Genomic DNA, 15,280 nt, shown 5'->3' with positions numbered 1-15,280 from the left:
GAAGGCCCCTACCTGGCGCACTAACTGTCAAAGATTAGTTCCTAACAATATGTCTGCAATGGAACTGGGGTACCTTCAAGATCAAGGACCAAGCAGGAAATAAGACACGTGATGTATACAGGTTTGGGCCCCCAAAGCAGAGTAATACCCTGCACGACGGGCCCTCTCCTGCTTCCTTTTCTTTTCTGCTTCGCGTGCTTGAGCCACGGTGCGCTCCTCCATAGCCTTCTTCATGCGCTTATCCTATTGCCGCTTCATCCGTAGTTCCTCCTGCTGTTGCTCGTACTCGTGGCGTTCATAAGCTTCCCTCCTCCACTGCATGTTCATGTCGACCCACCGCTTTTGGTGCTCATTTTGCTCTATGTCCAGCCACACCATGAAGTCATAGAAAGGTGGAGGAGACTATACAAATGAAACAAGAGGGAAGATTAGTAAGACAATGCATGAAATCGTATGCAAAGTGCCATAGGAGTGATGTATGTCGCTATAGACTTGTAAGAAGCCACAGTGATGCTCATCCAAAGAACAGTCCAGAAGCTCATACGATGGCTCCATCCTGACAAAAGAGGTAGCACCAATGGTACACACATAAAACAACAATTAATAGAAACAAAATATATCAAATAATTCTTATAAATAGATGACCACATAGTTTTTACATCAAGAATATAAACAATACACAAACAAACTTAATATGATAGAAGGAACACAAATAATACACAAATAGTGCACAAATAATACTATATAGTTCTTACATCAGGAACATAAATCGTACACAAATAACTATAGAAACACATACTTTTTAGATAGCATATTCCTCCTAGTCTGTCTCAATCCTGTGCACTTCTTGTCCTCCATGGACACCTCTCCCACGTCGACTACCGGTGGATGGCCCTGCTCCAGCATCACCGCGGTTAGACTGTGGGCAATCCTTTGCCTTGTGACTAAACTCATCACACTCACTGCACCTCCTCATAGACCCGCCAACTTCAGCTTCATCCATATCGTTATGAATACACCTAGTCTGTAGCTGACCACCTTTATAATGGGCATGTCTAAGCAACGCCATAGGGGGCAGACATATCAACATATCACTATCATAAACTATGAAGTCACCATGTGAAATGAATCCATGGAACTCCCTAGTCTAGGTCTGTACCATATTTTCCTTCAAGTAAAATTGTGACACATATATTGAGGTCCCCACACCCACTTGTGGTAATGCAGCTAGCACATGAGAATAGGGGACATATAAAATCTTCAGTTTATTGCAGGTGCATTTGCACCATCCATTCCGGTATCGCTCCCCACTCCTCCTTTTGATTTTAGGGTTATCTCGAAGCGGTGCTCATTGGCACCCATGCTACAAACCATGTGTGACAATTCTGGTCCTAGGTTCACCTCGTGAGTGACAATTCTGATATCGCTCCCCACTCCTCCTTTTGATCTTAGGGTTATCTCAAAGCGAAGCTCATTGGCACCCATGCTACGAACCATGTGTTCTACTGCCTTCTCGTTCTTTTTTGCATGTGTTCTATCATTCGGCTGGCATACGGTATATGCATTATTGTATAGTGAATAACAGCAACATCATGCCTCTTTTGGTAGTACCAAATCATGCCGTACAACATGCCCTCAACGATTGCAACAAGAGAGTCTATGTAGCCCTTTGATGACCCAATTGTAAACCTCTGCTATGTTGGTAGTCATGACACCATACCTACAAGAATACATCAACCAAATGCATGCGTTATAAATTGTCAAACAATTAGTTCATAATACACATATTCAATAAAAGAGGTAGCCCGGTACATGAACCTAGCATCTCTGGTGTCGTAGAGGAAAGACCACTTCTCCTTTGGCTCTGTCTCAATCCAGTGCCCTCCGGTGTCATAGAGCAAGCACCTCATCCGTGTACCCTCAGGGTTTGGGTGCTCAAGAATGATAAACGAAAAATTGCTCAAATCAACACTAGATGGACCGTTACGAATTTGATCATTTTTATAGAAAAGTCTAAGTCTTATAGGACATAACTGCAACCTAACAAAAATATATCAAATAAATTATCAACTTATTTTCCCTGTTAATTAGAAATTACATTTATCTAATGTGACTAACTTAGTATTGCTTAACGTAATGCTCAATTATTTTCCCTAAAATGTGACCTATTATAATCTTCATTACCTAAAATCTACATATATATATATATTATTTTCTTAAACTAATACTCAAAATAAAATTCGTTGTGACCTAAAATATAACCTATCATCATTTTCTCCAATCCGTAATTAAACGTTACATATATACATATGAAGCAAAATACATAATTTCTAATCCATAATTAAATCCGTAATTAAAAAATTACAAATAATTTTTTTACCTTTATCTTCTTCTTCCTCCTTCCTTTTTCTTCCTCCTCCCACTTCTTCCTTCTTCTCCCTTCTTCTTCCTCTTCGTCTTCCCTCTTCTTCCTCTTCTTCTCTCCCAACAGGCCTCCTCCCTCTCCCTGCCGAACGCGCGGCCTCTCTCCTCCCACTCATGTGCGTCGGCCTCTCTCTCCTCCCCACGTGCTTGGTGATAGTGTCAAAGATTTCGACTGACAGAGAGAAGGAGGCGCAGGGCATCATGGGCAGACTGTACAACAATTTTTGCTGGACGGTTGAACAATAATTATAATTTTCGTGATCTGGTCTAGCAAAAATTATTTTTACCGCAATGGTCCTTCGAAAATTATTTTTGCTATATTGTCTTTTGATTCTTGCCTTCGATTGGTCATGCATGAAATTATTTACAATTCAATGCATACATACCAACTCTCAAGCTTTCTTCCATTTCTCAAAGCCTCTTTCTAGAGTGGAGTGCTTGCATATTTTGTAAGTTAGAGTTTTACCGAGGTCATTAATACAATGTAGTATGATTTGTTCATATTAGATGATGCAACGGTTGAAGTGGATTCTGCAGAATATGGATAACATCAAACTCTAAACTGTCTCAGTTGGAATGGTAAGTCGGTGCTAATTACCAGGGAGAAAATCCAGAACAGATTTATATTTCCCGTTGTGGTTTCAAACGCAGAAAACAGATTTTGTGCGGGTTTTCTTTCTCTTTGATTCTTTAGAAGCTCCTGTTGAATTCAGTAAGGTTGGGTTTCCTGAATTATCATGGGTAGTTTCTTTATCATTGTGCAGCCAACCACTGTTGGTGCAATGAATCTCGTACGACATATTATTACTGGTAAATGCTCTGGGTTTTGTCTCGGTCTTTGTTTCGTGTGTTTGAATTTCTTGCTATCTTGCTACTTCGAGCATGGATTTTTATGGTAAATTTTCCATGAATTATTTAACTCTTAACTTTGAGTCACATGAGGAACATGCGGTGATGTAGATAAAGATGTAGATGTAGCCGTAGCAGGTGGACGAGCTGCCAACATTGAAGAAAATGGCAGCAATCCAGAACCACGCAGATGAGTCTCCTCCGAGCGTAGCTTCGTGAGAGCATCCACAAGTGTGAAACTCGTGCAAGCAGTTGAGCCCGATGCTGCTCAAACTCCAGACGAAGGCAAGTCAGGAACTCGAAGGGAGCATAAAAAATTACATTCATCATGTAGATCCAAGCACCACTGATAAGAGTGGCAACCTACAACACAAAGAGAGTCTAACTAATGCCACACAACCATCATATAAGAATAGAACACATCAATTGTGACATCACTCTGCTGAAGAGATTGCTCCTAGCGAACAACAGACATATAGTGAGTATTCCCAGATGACTCATAGGTTTGACGAAGATAAGTTCACATCTGAAGACGGCAGATAAACCAACAATCTCAGAAGATATTCTGGGCTCCACACTAGCAACTAGAATAAACGTTGCATGAGCATCATCATTCATCAACTTAGCATATTCAGATAATTGATCAAGGTACTACTTTAAAGCTTCGTGGTAGGCGGAGATAGTCGTATCATACGTAGTGGTGGCGACTTTAGTATCTACTTTGTCGACAGATGGCTGCACGGGCTCTATCAGAAGCTCAAGAGAAAGCAGATAAGGAATGTTGCCACAGAGAATGCTCCAAAGACGAAGCCTAATCATGTGAATGCGTATCTATTGTGCAAATAACCCCTTATAATCTAAGGATACTACAAAGAGCAATATATATCTAACAGTTTTAACTTCAAACTCTATTGCGACTTTAATTTTGATCCTTGCATATTTATCATCGACCAATTTCTAAATCTAGTGCCATCAAACTTCCATGCCGTCCAGTGCTAGAAGGGTGATGGTTCAATGAGCTTTCAGGCAAACATTCAATTTCTTCACTAGCATGCTCAATCAATTGTTCTCTCCAGGTGCGCCGTATAGATCTCAACTTTTCAGACACTTCTGTCATCAATGGCCGTTCTTCACCCTTCATATTCAAGCAACACTTTGCGAGTTCAGCAACTTCCTGGAGTAGCTCTATTCTGACACCCAATATATTCCTATCCAAGATGGATTGAAGTTTGTTCTCTTTCAATGCCAGAAGGAAGGATGATGAGAGGCTTTTCTTTTCATCAGTACTGTCAGAATAAATTGCTGTCTTCCTCGTAATCAGCTCTAGAAGCACTACTCCAAAACTATAAACATCACTTTTCTCTGTTAGTTGACGCTCTTGTAAGTATTCAGGGTCTAGATAACCCAGAGTTCCCTGTACCGTTGTCAGAAATTGTATTTCATCCTTGGGAAGCATTCTTGATGCTCCAAAATCAGTAACTTTCGCTATGTAGTTGTCGCCTAGGAGAATGTTTGGAGATTTTACATCTCCATGAACTATGGGAGGGGATGCTGCTGAGTGCAGATATGCTAATGCTTCTGCAGATTCCTGGGCAATCCTAAGACGAGTATCCAGTGAAATGGATGGTCTTCTGCATCTTCCATGCATCAGATCGAATAGAGTGCCGTTCGGGATAAACTCATAGACCAACATGGGAACTTCCACTTCTAAGCAACAACCGAGAAGCCTCACTACATTCCTGTGGTTGATCTGTGAAAGTATAATCATCTCTTGCACAAAATCATCTTTTTGAACCGTGTTCATGATCTTTGAGCGCTTGATGGCTACTACTCTGTTGTCTTTTAGAACTCCCTTGTAAACAGTGCCATAGCCGCCTCTCCCTACTTCCATGCTTGAGTCAAAATTGTTTGTTGCATGCTCTAGTTCTTCTGTCGTGAATATTCTTACTGTATCAACTTGCTTCGACCTGATTCGGTCATATAACAGGAGACCACCATTTTGTTGGAAGAATATTTTCTTTTCTCTTGTCAGCTTTCTCTTGTGACATTCAATCAGAAGGGCAAAAATGCAGATAAGCAGAAGTATAATGCATGACGAAATACCTGCAAAGAAAAATATTCTTTCAGTTATTTGATCATCTGCATGTATCACCTAATTTGGATATGCAGAACCTGTGCCTCCTTTTCTTTTGTGGATTTCAGAAAATTGTAGACTGTCCCTTTGTATCTTTATACTTTGATAGATTTCCCCTATGTTTTATAAGTATTTAATTTACCATGCGTGTCTTTCATCATGTGTAAGACTACTACTTATGGTTCTACACCTTAGGTTTATTCTTATGTGAACTGCATATCCTAGGACATAGTACATCCTCTCTGCTTTGTTCTGCAGTATTTTGGTTACCACACCTTTGTGATCACTTGCTATAATGCTCCATAATCTATTACCTACTTTAAATTAAATAACTAACTAGGACTGAACCCACATGTTGTTGTGAGAATAATGGCGAAATAATTGTTATGCAAATTATATGAAATAATCATTTATTGATTTTGTATGTGAAAGAGACCTAGAGAGAAGTTTTATCTTGGCATTCCTTAGAAGTCCATGTAAAGTTCTAGCGCTATAATGTTCCACACCCTTTTGTGCCATCTTTTGTACTCAACTTTAATACAGAGGTAATAGATTGCTAGAGACAATTGTATTGCTACAAGGACCATATATTGGTCGTGTTGGCTCGAGTACTGAAATTTTGAAAAAGAATGCTTAAAGTATTCTTCTGTCAACCGATTCGCCTTTGGCTGCTACCTAAGGGAAAAGAAGGTAAGCTTCTACTAAGCTTTCAGAGTCTATTCAGGCTGATTCCATGCCACTAATGCCTTGTATATCCACTACACCACTGACTTATCCATGCTATTCTGATAGCAGTACTGAAATGTTTGGAGTACAGGGAAATTACCTATAAACATTTTTGTCAATTTCGCTCTTTCTGAAGCTGCAATCGGACTACAGGTTTGTCGCTTTGGATCTATGCTGTAAGTCCCAGAAGGGCAGGAACAATTGTAACCCCCAATTGTGTTACTGCAAATTCCATGGCACATATACTGATCTCGAATTTGGCACTCGTTAATATCTGCAAACATCATACAAGAGTAGAGATTAACTGAAGATCAATGAACAGGTAACTTGGGATGAACTTTGAAGAACAGAGTGAATTCCAGAGAGTTGCTGACCTTGACACCCATCTGCCAGATAGGGGTTGCCTGCAAAGCCATTGCTGCAGTTACACAGGTACCCTGTAGCATTTGGTGACTCGATGCACTGGCTGTTCATGCTAATGCAGGCATATGATGACATGTTCTTAACTGCTTCATCACAGGATTCTCTTCCAACAACCCAGTCAAGCACAGAAGGAACTCCATCCTTGTACTTTTCTGTTAACTTGTTATCCTCGAGATAAGAAGCCTCAAACTTGAACCAATCCTGCTCGGCGACAAAGGCATAGCTGCATGGGTTGAAGTCAAGTACCTCAGAATTGTTGTACCTCTCATCGAAGGTTGTGTTGAAGGAACTAAGGTTCGGTGCAATGGATGTCTGGCAACAGCCCATGCCAGAGCACTGGCCGCTATGATCCACGCTTTGCTTGTCCAGGCACATGGAGAAGCACCCAGCTCCAGCCCTGTACTCGTTCTTGTTGTAGCCTCCCAAGAAAGCAAGTGTGTTGCATCCAACCGCTGTTAACTTGTTTGCCTTGCTGGATATAGTGAACAACTCAGCAGTAGTTGTTGAGGCCCATCCATTTGTGATCGAGCCGTTGTAATAGCACTTGGAGGCAATCAAGGTGCTGACTCGAGCCTGCCCTCCTAGCAGGCTGATGTTGTAGATCTCCATTCGGCTGCTTGAGTTATGCATGAAAGTGCGGTTACTCTCGCACGAAACGTCGAACCCTGGACCATGGTAGCAACCGGGACCGATGCCGAAGGGGTAGGGGATTGTGAGGTTGCCACATGTTTCTCTGCAGCCAGGCCTTGCCATCCTCGACGCTGTGCTGCTCTTGATGGATGCTATCAGCAGCAGGGTGGATGCAAAGATTAGACGCGGTAGCATTCCAGCCATTTCTTTCTATGTGTTTCTCTTTCTGCTTGCCCTTGGATATATCCAGTTCTCCTTCTCTATAGTCTGAGCTATGCTTATATAGTGAACCAGAGCCAGACTTTGGGCTCTTATTCTTGGCTTATCGTTCTAGTACGGATCGTATTGCATCCAGTCAGAGTATAGACTCGGTCAGAAGAAATGATTTCAACTAGGATAGCACGCGCATATACATTTTGCATTGACAAATTATGCTGTATTTTCCTTTGTGCTGTTCTTCGGTCAGCTGGAACGGGTCCAACTTTTCATGGTCACATCGCGTGAGAATGCTGGAATTAGTTTCTTTTCTCACTTTTTTTTGTTGATATGTCATATTCAAGCAGACGTTTCGACGTGACGTTGTTGACACGGTGATACCAGGCACCAGCTCAATTACCGTTTTTTCCTTTGATCTGGATGCATTGGCTTTTCCTCGAAGCATCTTGCTGCCTAACAGAAGACCTGGTGCTCAGATTCTTATTCCGTCAATGGAGCTTATTCTAACCTGTTGGCTTCTTGTCCTTGTTTTGTCAGTGTCGCATCTGTACAGCGATGGACTTTATGAGAAAATCACCTTACGATACGCCAATTGGCATATGCTTCCAGGTGAGGTGAGAGCCCCGTCATGTCTGCAAACGAAATTTAGGAGACTTGGCCTCTCTTGGTTGCAATCAGAAAGCAGACAGGATTCGCGGGTAATTCTGTGATTGACCCGGCAACGGACTCCCCAGACGTCTCTCTGCCGGGCCCCGACAACATTTGATGTGGTCGCTGCGATTTGGTCAAGTCGTGAGAAGAGAACAAAACGAAGAAAACTACTGTAGTTGCCTCCTGCCACTTACGTTAAAAAAAGAAACATACTGTAGTTGCCGTGGCCATTGGGCACTCATCCTGAGATTAATCGAAGAAACGAACGATATCGCCATGTTTAATATCAAAAGACCTGTCCTCTCGTCTCGACTATTCTGTTCACTCTGTCTCTAATTCTGTTTGAGCTAGTAGTACTATAGGGAGCAGTGCAATAATCCAACCAATCAGTCTCTTAATGAAATACGTGCTTTGAGGAAAAAGATCCAGACAATCGATGACACGTGTTGGTGAACTGTACCAACAATTTGATAGCGGTTCAACTCTGAATGAATGTCGCACAAACTATTTTCCGAGGTGACACGTGCAACAAATACAACGCTCCCTAAAAATTCTGAAGACACGACACATACAGAAGCATCAGCTTTAAGGGGACAGCACTAAGCTTTAAGGAGAAAGCAGAGCCAACGAAACGCGTGCTCCACCGATCTTCTCAAGAACAAAGGTGAATTAAACAAAAATGGAGAAGCTTGCTGAGCTTGCTTGCCTTGGAGGAGAATGTCGATGGTGCCAGATTCTCAACAAAGCAGCCACCGCGCCACTGGCTAACACAAACCCTTTTTTTATGAAACTGGAGGGACTTAGTCCTACAGATTTATAATATATTAGAACACTGGAAAGAAAGGGTAAAAAAAGAATTAGGGATGGAAAAAAGAAAAAGAATCAAAAGATTACATCCTCAAGTTTATCCATTCAGAGAGTTGATCAAGGTACACTTTTTTTATCCTCTGAGTAACCAATCTTAACTCATAGAAGAACCTATTTCTGCATTGCAAAATAGTTGGGTCCACATTGTTGTTGATCCAATCATTTCTGGATGTCCAAATGCTCAACACATATGGATGATAATCTCCATATAGAAAGGTTGCTGAATTGCTCTTTTCAAAAAAAGCCAAATTCTGTCACGGTTAACCATTTGAGGCGGGGTTATGCCAATGGAGAGCCAGCATGCCTTTGCAAAGTTACATTTGAGAAAAAGATGCATGATAGTTTCTTCTCTCTGCCAAATGCATAGCTCACAATTATAGTCGTCCAAAGCCATGTTCCTTCTGCGTAACATACCTCTAGAATTTAGTCTGTCTTTGAGAAGCAACCAGAAGAAGACTTTGTGTTTCTTTTGACAATAAGATTTCCAAATCCAATTAAAAGCAGGATGAATCTGAGAATGCTCCATAAGACTGATATAAACTCTTTTGAAAGAGAAGGTACCATTGCCCCAAATGTAAGTCCATGAATCTGGCCTTGTAGAAAGATGTATGTCCTCAATTTTGTTGCACAGCAAATGAAGCTAATCAAACGCTTGATCTTAGAGGGGGAGGTGGAACAGGTCAAGAAGAGTAGTTCTATTGATTGTTGAGTTTAGGGAGATGTTAGGCACCTTAACAAAAGAGTAAAGTTCCAGAAAGGAGTGCATAGGAACCACACCATCCCACAGATCTTTACAGAAGTGAACAGAAAAGCCATTTCCAATTTGAGCAACTGCTATCCCCTTGTATACATCCATCAGCCTTATAATACTTCTCCACCAGAAAGAACCCTTTTTGTTGATACCAGGAACCCTCCAATTTGTATAGTAGTTGTCCCAGATCATCTGAATCCAAGGAAGGTTTTGTTTATTGAAGAACTTGTCCAAATTTTTCAGAAGAAAAGCTTCATTTTGGACTCTAAGTTTTATAACACCAAGACCCCCTTCACGTTTTGGTCTACACACCATATCCCAGGCTGCAAGAGGTTGCTTCTTAGCATTCAGATCTGAGCCCCTCTACAGACAATGCTTTCTATATTTGTCAATTTGATTGATCACCGTGATGGGCAGCTTAAGAGTACATATGTAAAAGGTTGGGAGGGAGGTCAAGCAGGAATTGACCATTTCTAATTTGCCTCCGTGAGTGAGGAAAGAGGAACAGCTAACCAATCTCCGTTCAATTCTCTGTACCAAAGGAAGACGGTTGTGCTAAACCTGACACAAACCTTGAGCGCTAAACCTGAAACGGTGCTCGAATAGAAGAGGGCAGTGCTTCGATGATACGATGGAGAGTGCTTGCACCAGCTATTTTGCTTGCTTTTCCCATCATGTGAAAATGATGTATGGGTATACTTTGTAGGATCGATTATTCACTAGTTAGGTAGTCAGAGGGGTTGAATGATTGCGGAATCTAAAATCAATTTTTTTTCATGATTAAAAATTCACCTTACATAACTCCACCATGTTTTAAAACTTAGTAAAATACTTTGAAAGAAGGACCCATTGACTTGAAATATTCGCAGTGGAAGGTAGACAAAATTTCACAACTCATTCAACAAGAATCATGTCAATCAGATGTCCGGATCTTAGGATATGATCCCCGAAAGCAATACCGTGTAGTACAATAAGGAAATAATTAACTCTACAAACATGAAGATTATGTTGGTACGGTGATCCCAGACTAACTGTTTTGACTGAGCAAAGAGAGACACCCTCACGTATGATCCCAGACTAACTGTTTTGACTGAGCAAAGAGAGAGACACCCTCACGTATGCGCGCATGATCGGAAGTGCCACAACCGTTCCCTGACCGCCCGTGCTATAAAGATGGGTCACGATTCCTAACGACTGAAAATGAATGGGATAGTAAGTTGACCTAAAACTAGAACCCACCGATCGGGAAAAAGCACGTCAGCGGAAAGAAGACCACCGCCACCATTGCATGACTGCATCGACGAGTTCATGGGTTACACCAACACCATCGACATCAGCAACATGCCTGCACCGAGCAGGCACAAGTCATCAGAGACCTTAGGGGCATCTTCTCCATCGGGTTAGTCATATTGTATCTAACGACGGAATTGGGTGTTTATGTAATTAGACTAAGCTTGATCATGTCTTACATTAGATTAACACTAACATGGTATCGGAGCGTAATGGCCTAATTCATGAACCCTATCCTCAGATTAATGCACATTTTCATGTTTAATCCCTGTTTTAGCCTCGGTTAGCATATAGAAGGAGGGGATCAAGCGGCTCATGAAACCCTAAGAAAGTTCCCCTCCCGAAACCTTAATGTTTCACCCCAAATCTGAGAACCCTATCAAGAATCCCAAATCGCAAACTCTAGATTAGATAGCGGCGGTAAAGTACTTACCTTTTTTGTTGATGATGTTGTTCACCACCAAGTCATCGCTGTGTTGCTTCCTTTTACAAATCACCGTAGCTGCCATACACCTTAGCCCCTGCCGCCTCGCCCGCGATCAGGGACCCCACTTGTCATCGTCACCCTCGTGCGCGCTGGCAAGGAAGAAGAGGCTCGGTAGCACCGTAAACCTCACTATCGGGGACTCCGTCGCCTTGTTGTTTCAACTCGCCGCACCACCACAGATCCACTCGACGGAGCCACACCAAACCTCGGTCGCACGCGTGCTCCAGCGAGATGGATAGTTGTCTTGGCCCGTTAGCTTCAGGCCGAAAAAGCATAAAGTGGGCCGTTTTAATTTTGTTTTAATTCCTGATTTTTTCTTATGTTGGGCCTGATTTAGTTATTGTGCTGAATAAAAGCAATTTTGGGTTATTTTCAGTGCAATTCACAAGATTTTTTACTTCTTAATTATATTTTATGCACTGTTAATTATTATTTATTTTCCAAATAGATGTTTTGATTTATGTAATTTTTAATAATATCTGGTTGCCCAAAATGGTGCAATTATTTTATGATAATTGAGGGATGCTCAAATATAGTTAATGTTGACTTTAAGCGACTATTTTTGGCCTCTTATGATTAAGTTTGTCTCAAATCAAAATGGAACCAATGGGAAATTTTGATTTGGGACTATAACCAAATTATGGGCATTAATATACTTAATGTTGACTTTTCGGGGTTGTATTCCAACTGAAGTTGTTTATAATCACGAATTGTCAGAATTTATTGCCCACCAATGAACTATTTTTTTATGTCCCTAGGCCATAATTAATGGGCCCATTTTTGGACATAAGATTTAGGCTGACCTTTTTTGATATTTCTCAACTGGGCCACAAATCACATTTTAGTGCATTTCAGGAATAAGCTAAGATGGGATTAATTAATTAATTAATCATTATGATTCTCCTGAGTTATTTAATTAATTCCACATGTGTTTTTATTGTCAAGAATTTTCTTATGCTTTAATTTTTCCCTGAATTGTGTGTTGTAGTTTTTCCCTCCATATTTTAATTCAGTATTTATATGTTTCCTATTAATTAAGGTTTTCTTTTAATGATTATGCTTCCGTATTTATTTAATCACTTGTATAGATTCAAATTATGTGATGTTTTATTTTAATAATCATGCTTCCACATTTAAGTAATTAACATTTATTGTTTAGTAATTATGATCATGTGTTGATTAAACTTGTCTCCGATCAATATGTTTAGTAATTATAATCATAATATGATTATGATTAGTTGACTCATGTGTCATTTAATAAATTTTTAAAATTATTTAATTTATTAAGTCATCTTGTCTCAAGCATTTATGTGATCATGATTGTGTAATAATTAAGTTGTCTCTAATTAAGATGGAACTAATGAGAAGTCTTAATTAGAAATTTGATGTTGTTTGGAGATTATGTCATGGCACACGATTACATTCTGACCAACGTTGATTGTAGTCATGTGTCATTCCCATAATTTTTTTAATCAAAATGGAACCAACGAGAAATTTAAGTTAGAGATTTCATGTTGATTTAAGGATTATGTTTTATGGCTCATGATTATATACTGGCCAACATTGTTTGTGGTCATTTACCATCTCCATTAGTGAGTCTAGTTATTCTTCGTTTTCTGCCAAGAGGTCACACGAAGCTGGACTGTTGTTTTGTTCCTCATGTTAAGTTCTTCTCTGTTTCTACCCAACGATGAAGCGAATTTGAATTGTTAAGATTTGTTATTAGCATGTTATTAACCTGACCAGGGTAGGGCTAATTTCATGATAGATAATTATTCATAGTTCTGTGGATATTAAAGTAATGATCTTTGATATGTCCCTATTATCAATTCAACCATAAGTTCTCCGCATGTTCCTAGTATCTTAATAATAGAATAAGGTAAATATTATTGTTAGGAGATGATCATTCTTGAGGTTATGTATATTGGTTACGCACACAAACCAAATGATAATGATTGGCTCCCATTAGAGAAGCCATTAATGATTAAAACATTGATGTAAATCAATGAATTTTCAGTTCGCTAAAGACTAGTGGGAGGAATCTAAACAAGTGTCCCTTATGATCATACAATTTAGAATCTAGTGTAGCAATCCTCGAGTTAAATTAAGATTGTCTGGCTCCTCAAAAGTCCTTGCCAGTACATTGATCATACAAGTGCTCAGAGGTTAATGAGCTAGGACATGAAGAATTATAGAAGCCTTTCTAATTCACTTTATTACGTCATTCTTTTCTAATATGATCAACAATACAGAATGAGAAGTGAACTATGATTGTGCCCATGAATATATGCATTCATAAAGAAAGTTGGTGAGATACTAAGATAAAAGATTATATTTATGTTGCCAGCATTACCTCAAGACTATAAAAGTTTTAAAGTGAAGTTTTAGAGAATGGATAGGAGGCTAATATTGAAGCTATTGGAAGGTTTCCATCAGTACTAAATTATGTTATCACCCTATATTCTAATAATGTAATTTATGTCCCCATTATGAGAAGTAATTTCCTTGTGGTTCACTCTTATGAATTATTTGGGGAATATTAAACAAATTTTTAACTCTATTGACTTCACTTAAAGTCAAATATTTATGAGAGTTAATCAAAATTGTGGCATTGATACTTATGCCACATTTCAAGGGGGAGAATTGAATGTCTCATTAAGAAAGAAAATGCTTCATTATGTGAGACATACCCCATAACAAAATTTATTACCTATGCATACCTTATGAAAGTATTAAGGACAACTGTGCATACTAGTTAGTATCCCAGCCAATCAGTACCAATATCTTATGTTTTGGAAAAATACCGAGCTTCAATCTTAATACTTATGTGCATGGGATTGACAAGCTTCCATCGAGACTAAAAGGTATTATTATTATTGTCAAAGCCATACCACTGAGTTTGTAGAAATGTTGATTTCAGTGGGAGCTCTGAGGCAAGGAAAACTATACTTGAGGACAACCTGGCTTATGTTTTATATAGACGATATCTAGTTGACTATCAGCAATAGGGATATTAATGTTTAAGACCCAAAGATTTCTTTTCTCTTCTAGGTATTATGATTGTCTTGGTGATGTCTCTCATGTTTTGACTATTAAAATTCACCAAGATAGGTTCAATAATAAAGGAGTTTACTCTGATTATTGAGGGCGATAAGAGTTTTTCTTACACTACCGCTGTCATGAATATTATGTATACTTAAGTTTATATGCGCCCTCATTAATGTTTGTAACCGCGAAACTTGGCAGATATTAATTCAGGACTGGACCACTAGAAAACTACTAAAGACGACTCTACGTTATGCATAGGGTGCTAATGATTATATGCTCACATATAAGAAGTCTTATAACCATAAAGTTGTGCGTTAATCAGATGTCAATTTTCCAAGGTGTGTTGATATTAAGAAATCTACATCAAGTCAAATCTTCAATCTTGTAGGAGGAGCCATATTGTGGAATGGATCTAACCAATTTCTTAAGAACAAATATTCTTTTTCTTTTTTTTCTTTTAGCTTAAGATTCTATCCTAGAACTTTTATGTTAGAATGCAATTTTGTTTCGAGTAACAACTTGTCAAGTGGCGCTGCCAAACATATGACATTGTGAAAGATGGACTCAAAATCAAATTGTCTTGGTGATGTCTCTCATGTTTTGACTATTAAAATTCACCAAAATAGGTTCAACAATAAGAGTTAAGTATTATGTTCAGCATATAAGTGTTATGCATCATGTTTAGCTTAATGATTCCCCTATCTCAAAATTAGTGCCGGCATAAGACTAATAGAGAACCTATACTTCCGGGACAAATTGAGATCTAAAATTTTGAATATGGAAC

General features: G+C 39.4%; 1 protein-coding gene across 1 annotated transcript; it reads right to left on the bottom strand.

The window, feature by feature from the left end:
* Nucleotides 1-4,054: 4,054 nt before the first annotated feature.
* On the bottom strand, nt 4,055-8,153 carry LOC133904837 (wall-associated receptor kinase 3-like). Its single transcript, XM_062346428.1, has 3 exons — nt 6,508-8,153; nt 6,234-6,407; nt 4,055-5,376 (listed from the first exon to the last, which is right to left on the bottom strand). The coding sequence occupies exons 1-3, from the start codon at nt 7,388-7,390 to the stop codon at nt 4,217-4,219; spliced, it is 2,217 nt and encodes a 738-aa protein (XP_062202412.1). The 5' UTR covers nt 7,391-8,153; the 3' UTR covers nt 4,055-4,216.
* Between the last annotated feature and the right edge of the window lie 7,127 nt (nt 8,154-15,280).

Source organism: Phragmites australis, chromosome 22 (genome assembly GCF_958298935.1).
Source record: "Phragmites australis chromosome 22, lpPhrAust1.1, whole genome shotgun sequence".
In the NCBI taxonomy this organism is placed as follows: Eukaryota; Viridiplantae; Streptophyta; class Magnoliopsida; order Poales; family Poaceae; genus Phragmites; species Phragmites australis.
The sequence above is the reverse complement of the archived record's forward strand: the minus strand, read 5'-3'. Positions and strand labels throughout refer to the sequence as shown.

Coding starts and splice junctions, on each gene's coding strand:
- LOC133904837 (XM_062346428.1), bottom strand. CDS start 7,390: ATGGCTGGAATGCTACCGCGTCTAATCTTTGCATCCACCCTGCTGCTG. Junction 6,408..6,507: donor TCTGGCAGATGGGTGTCAAG/GTCAGCAACTCT, acceptor TGATGTTTGCAG/ATATTAACGAGTGCCAAATT. Junction 5,377..6,233: donor ATTGACAAAAATGTTTATAG/GTAATTTCCCTG, acceptor TTTTCTTTGCAG/GTATTTCGTCATGCATTATA.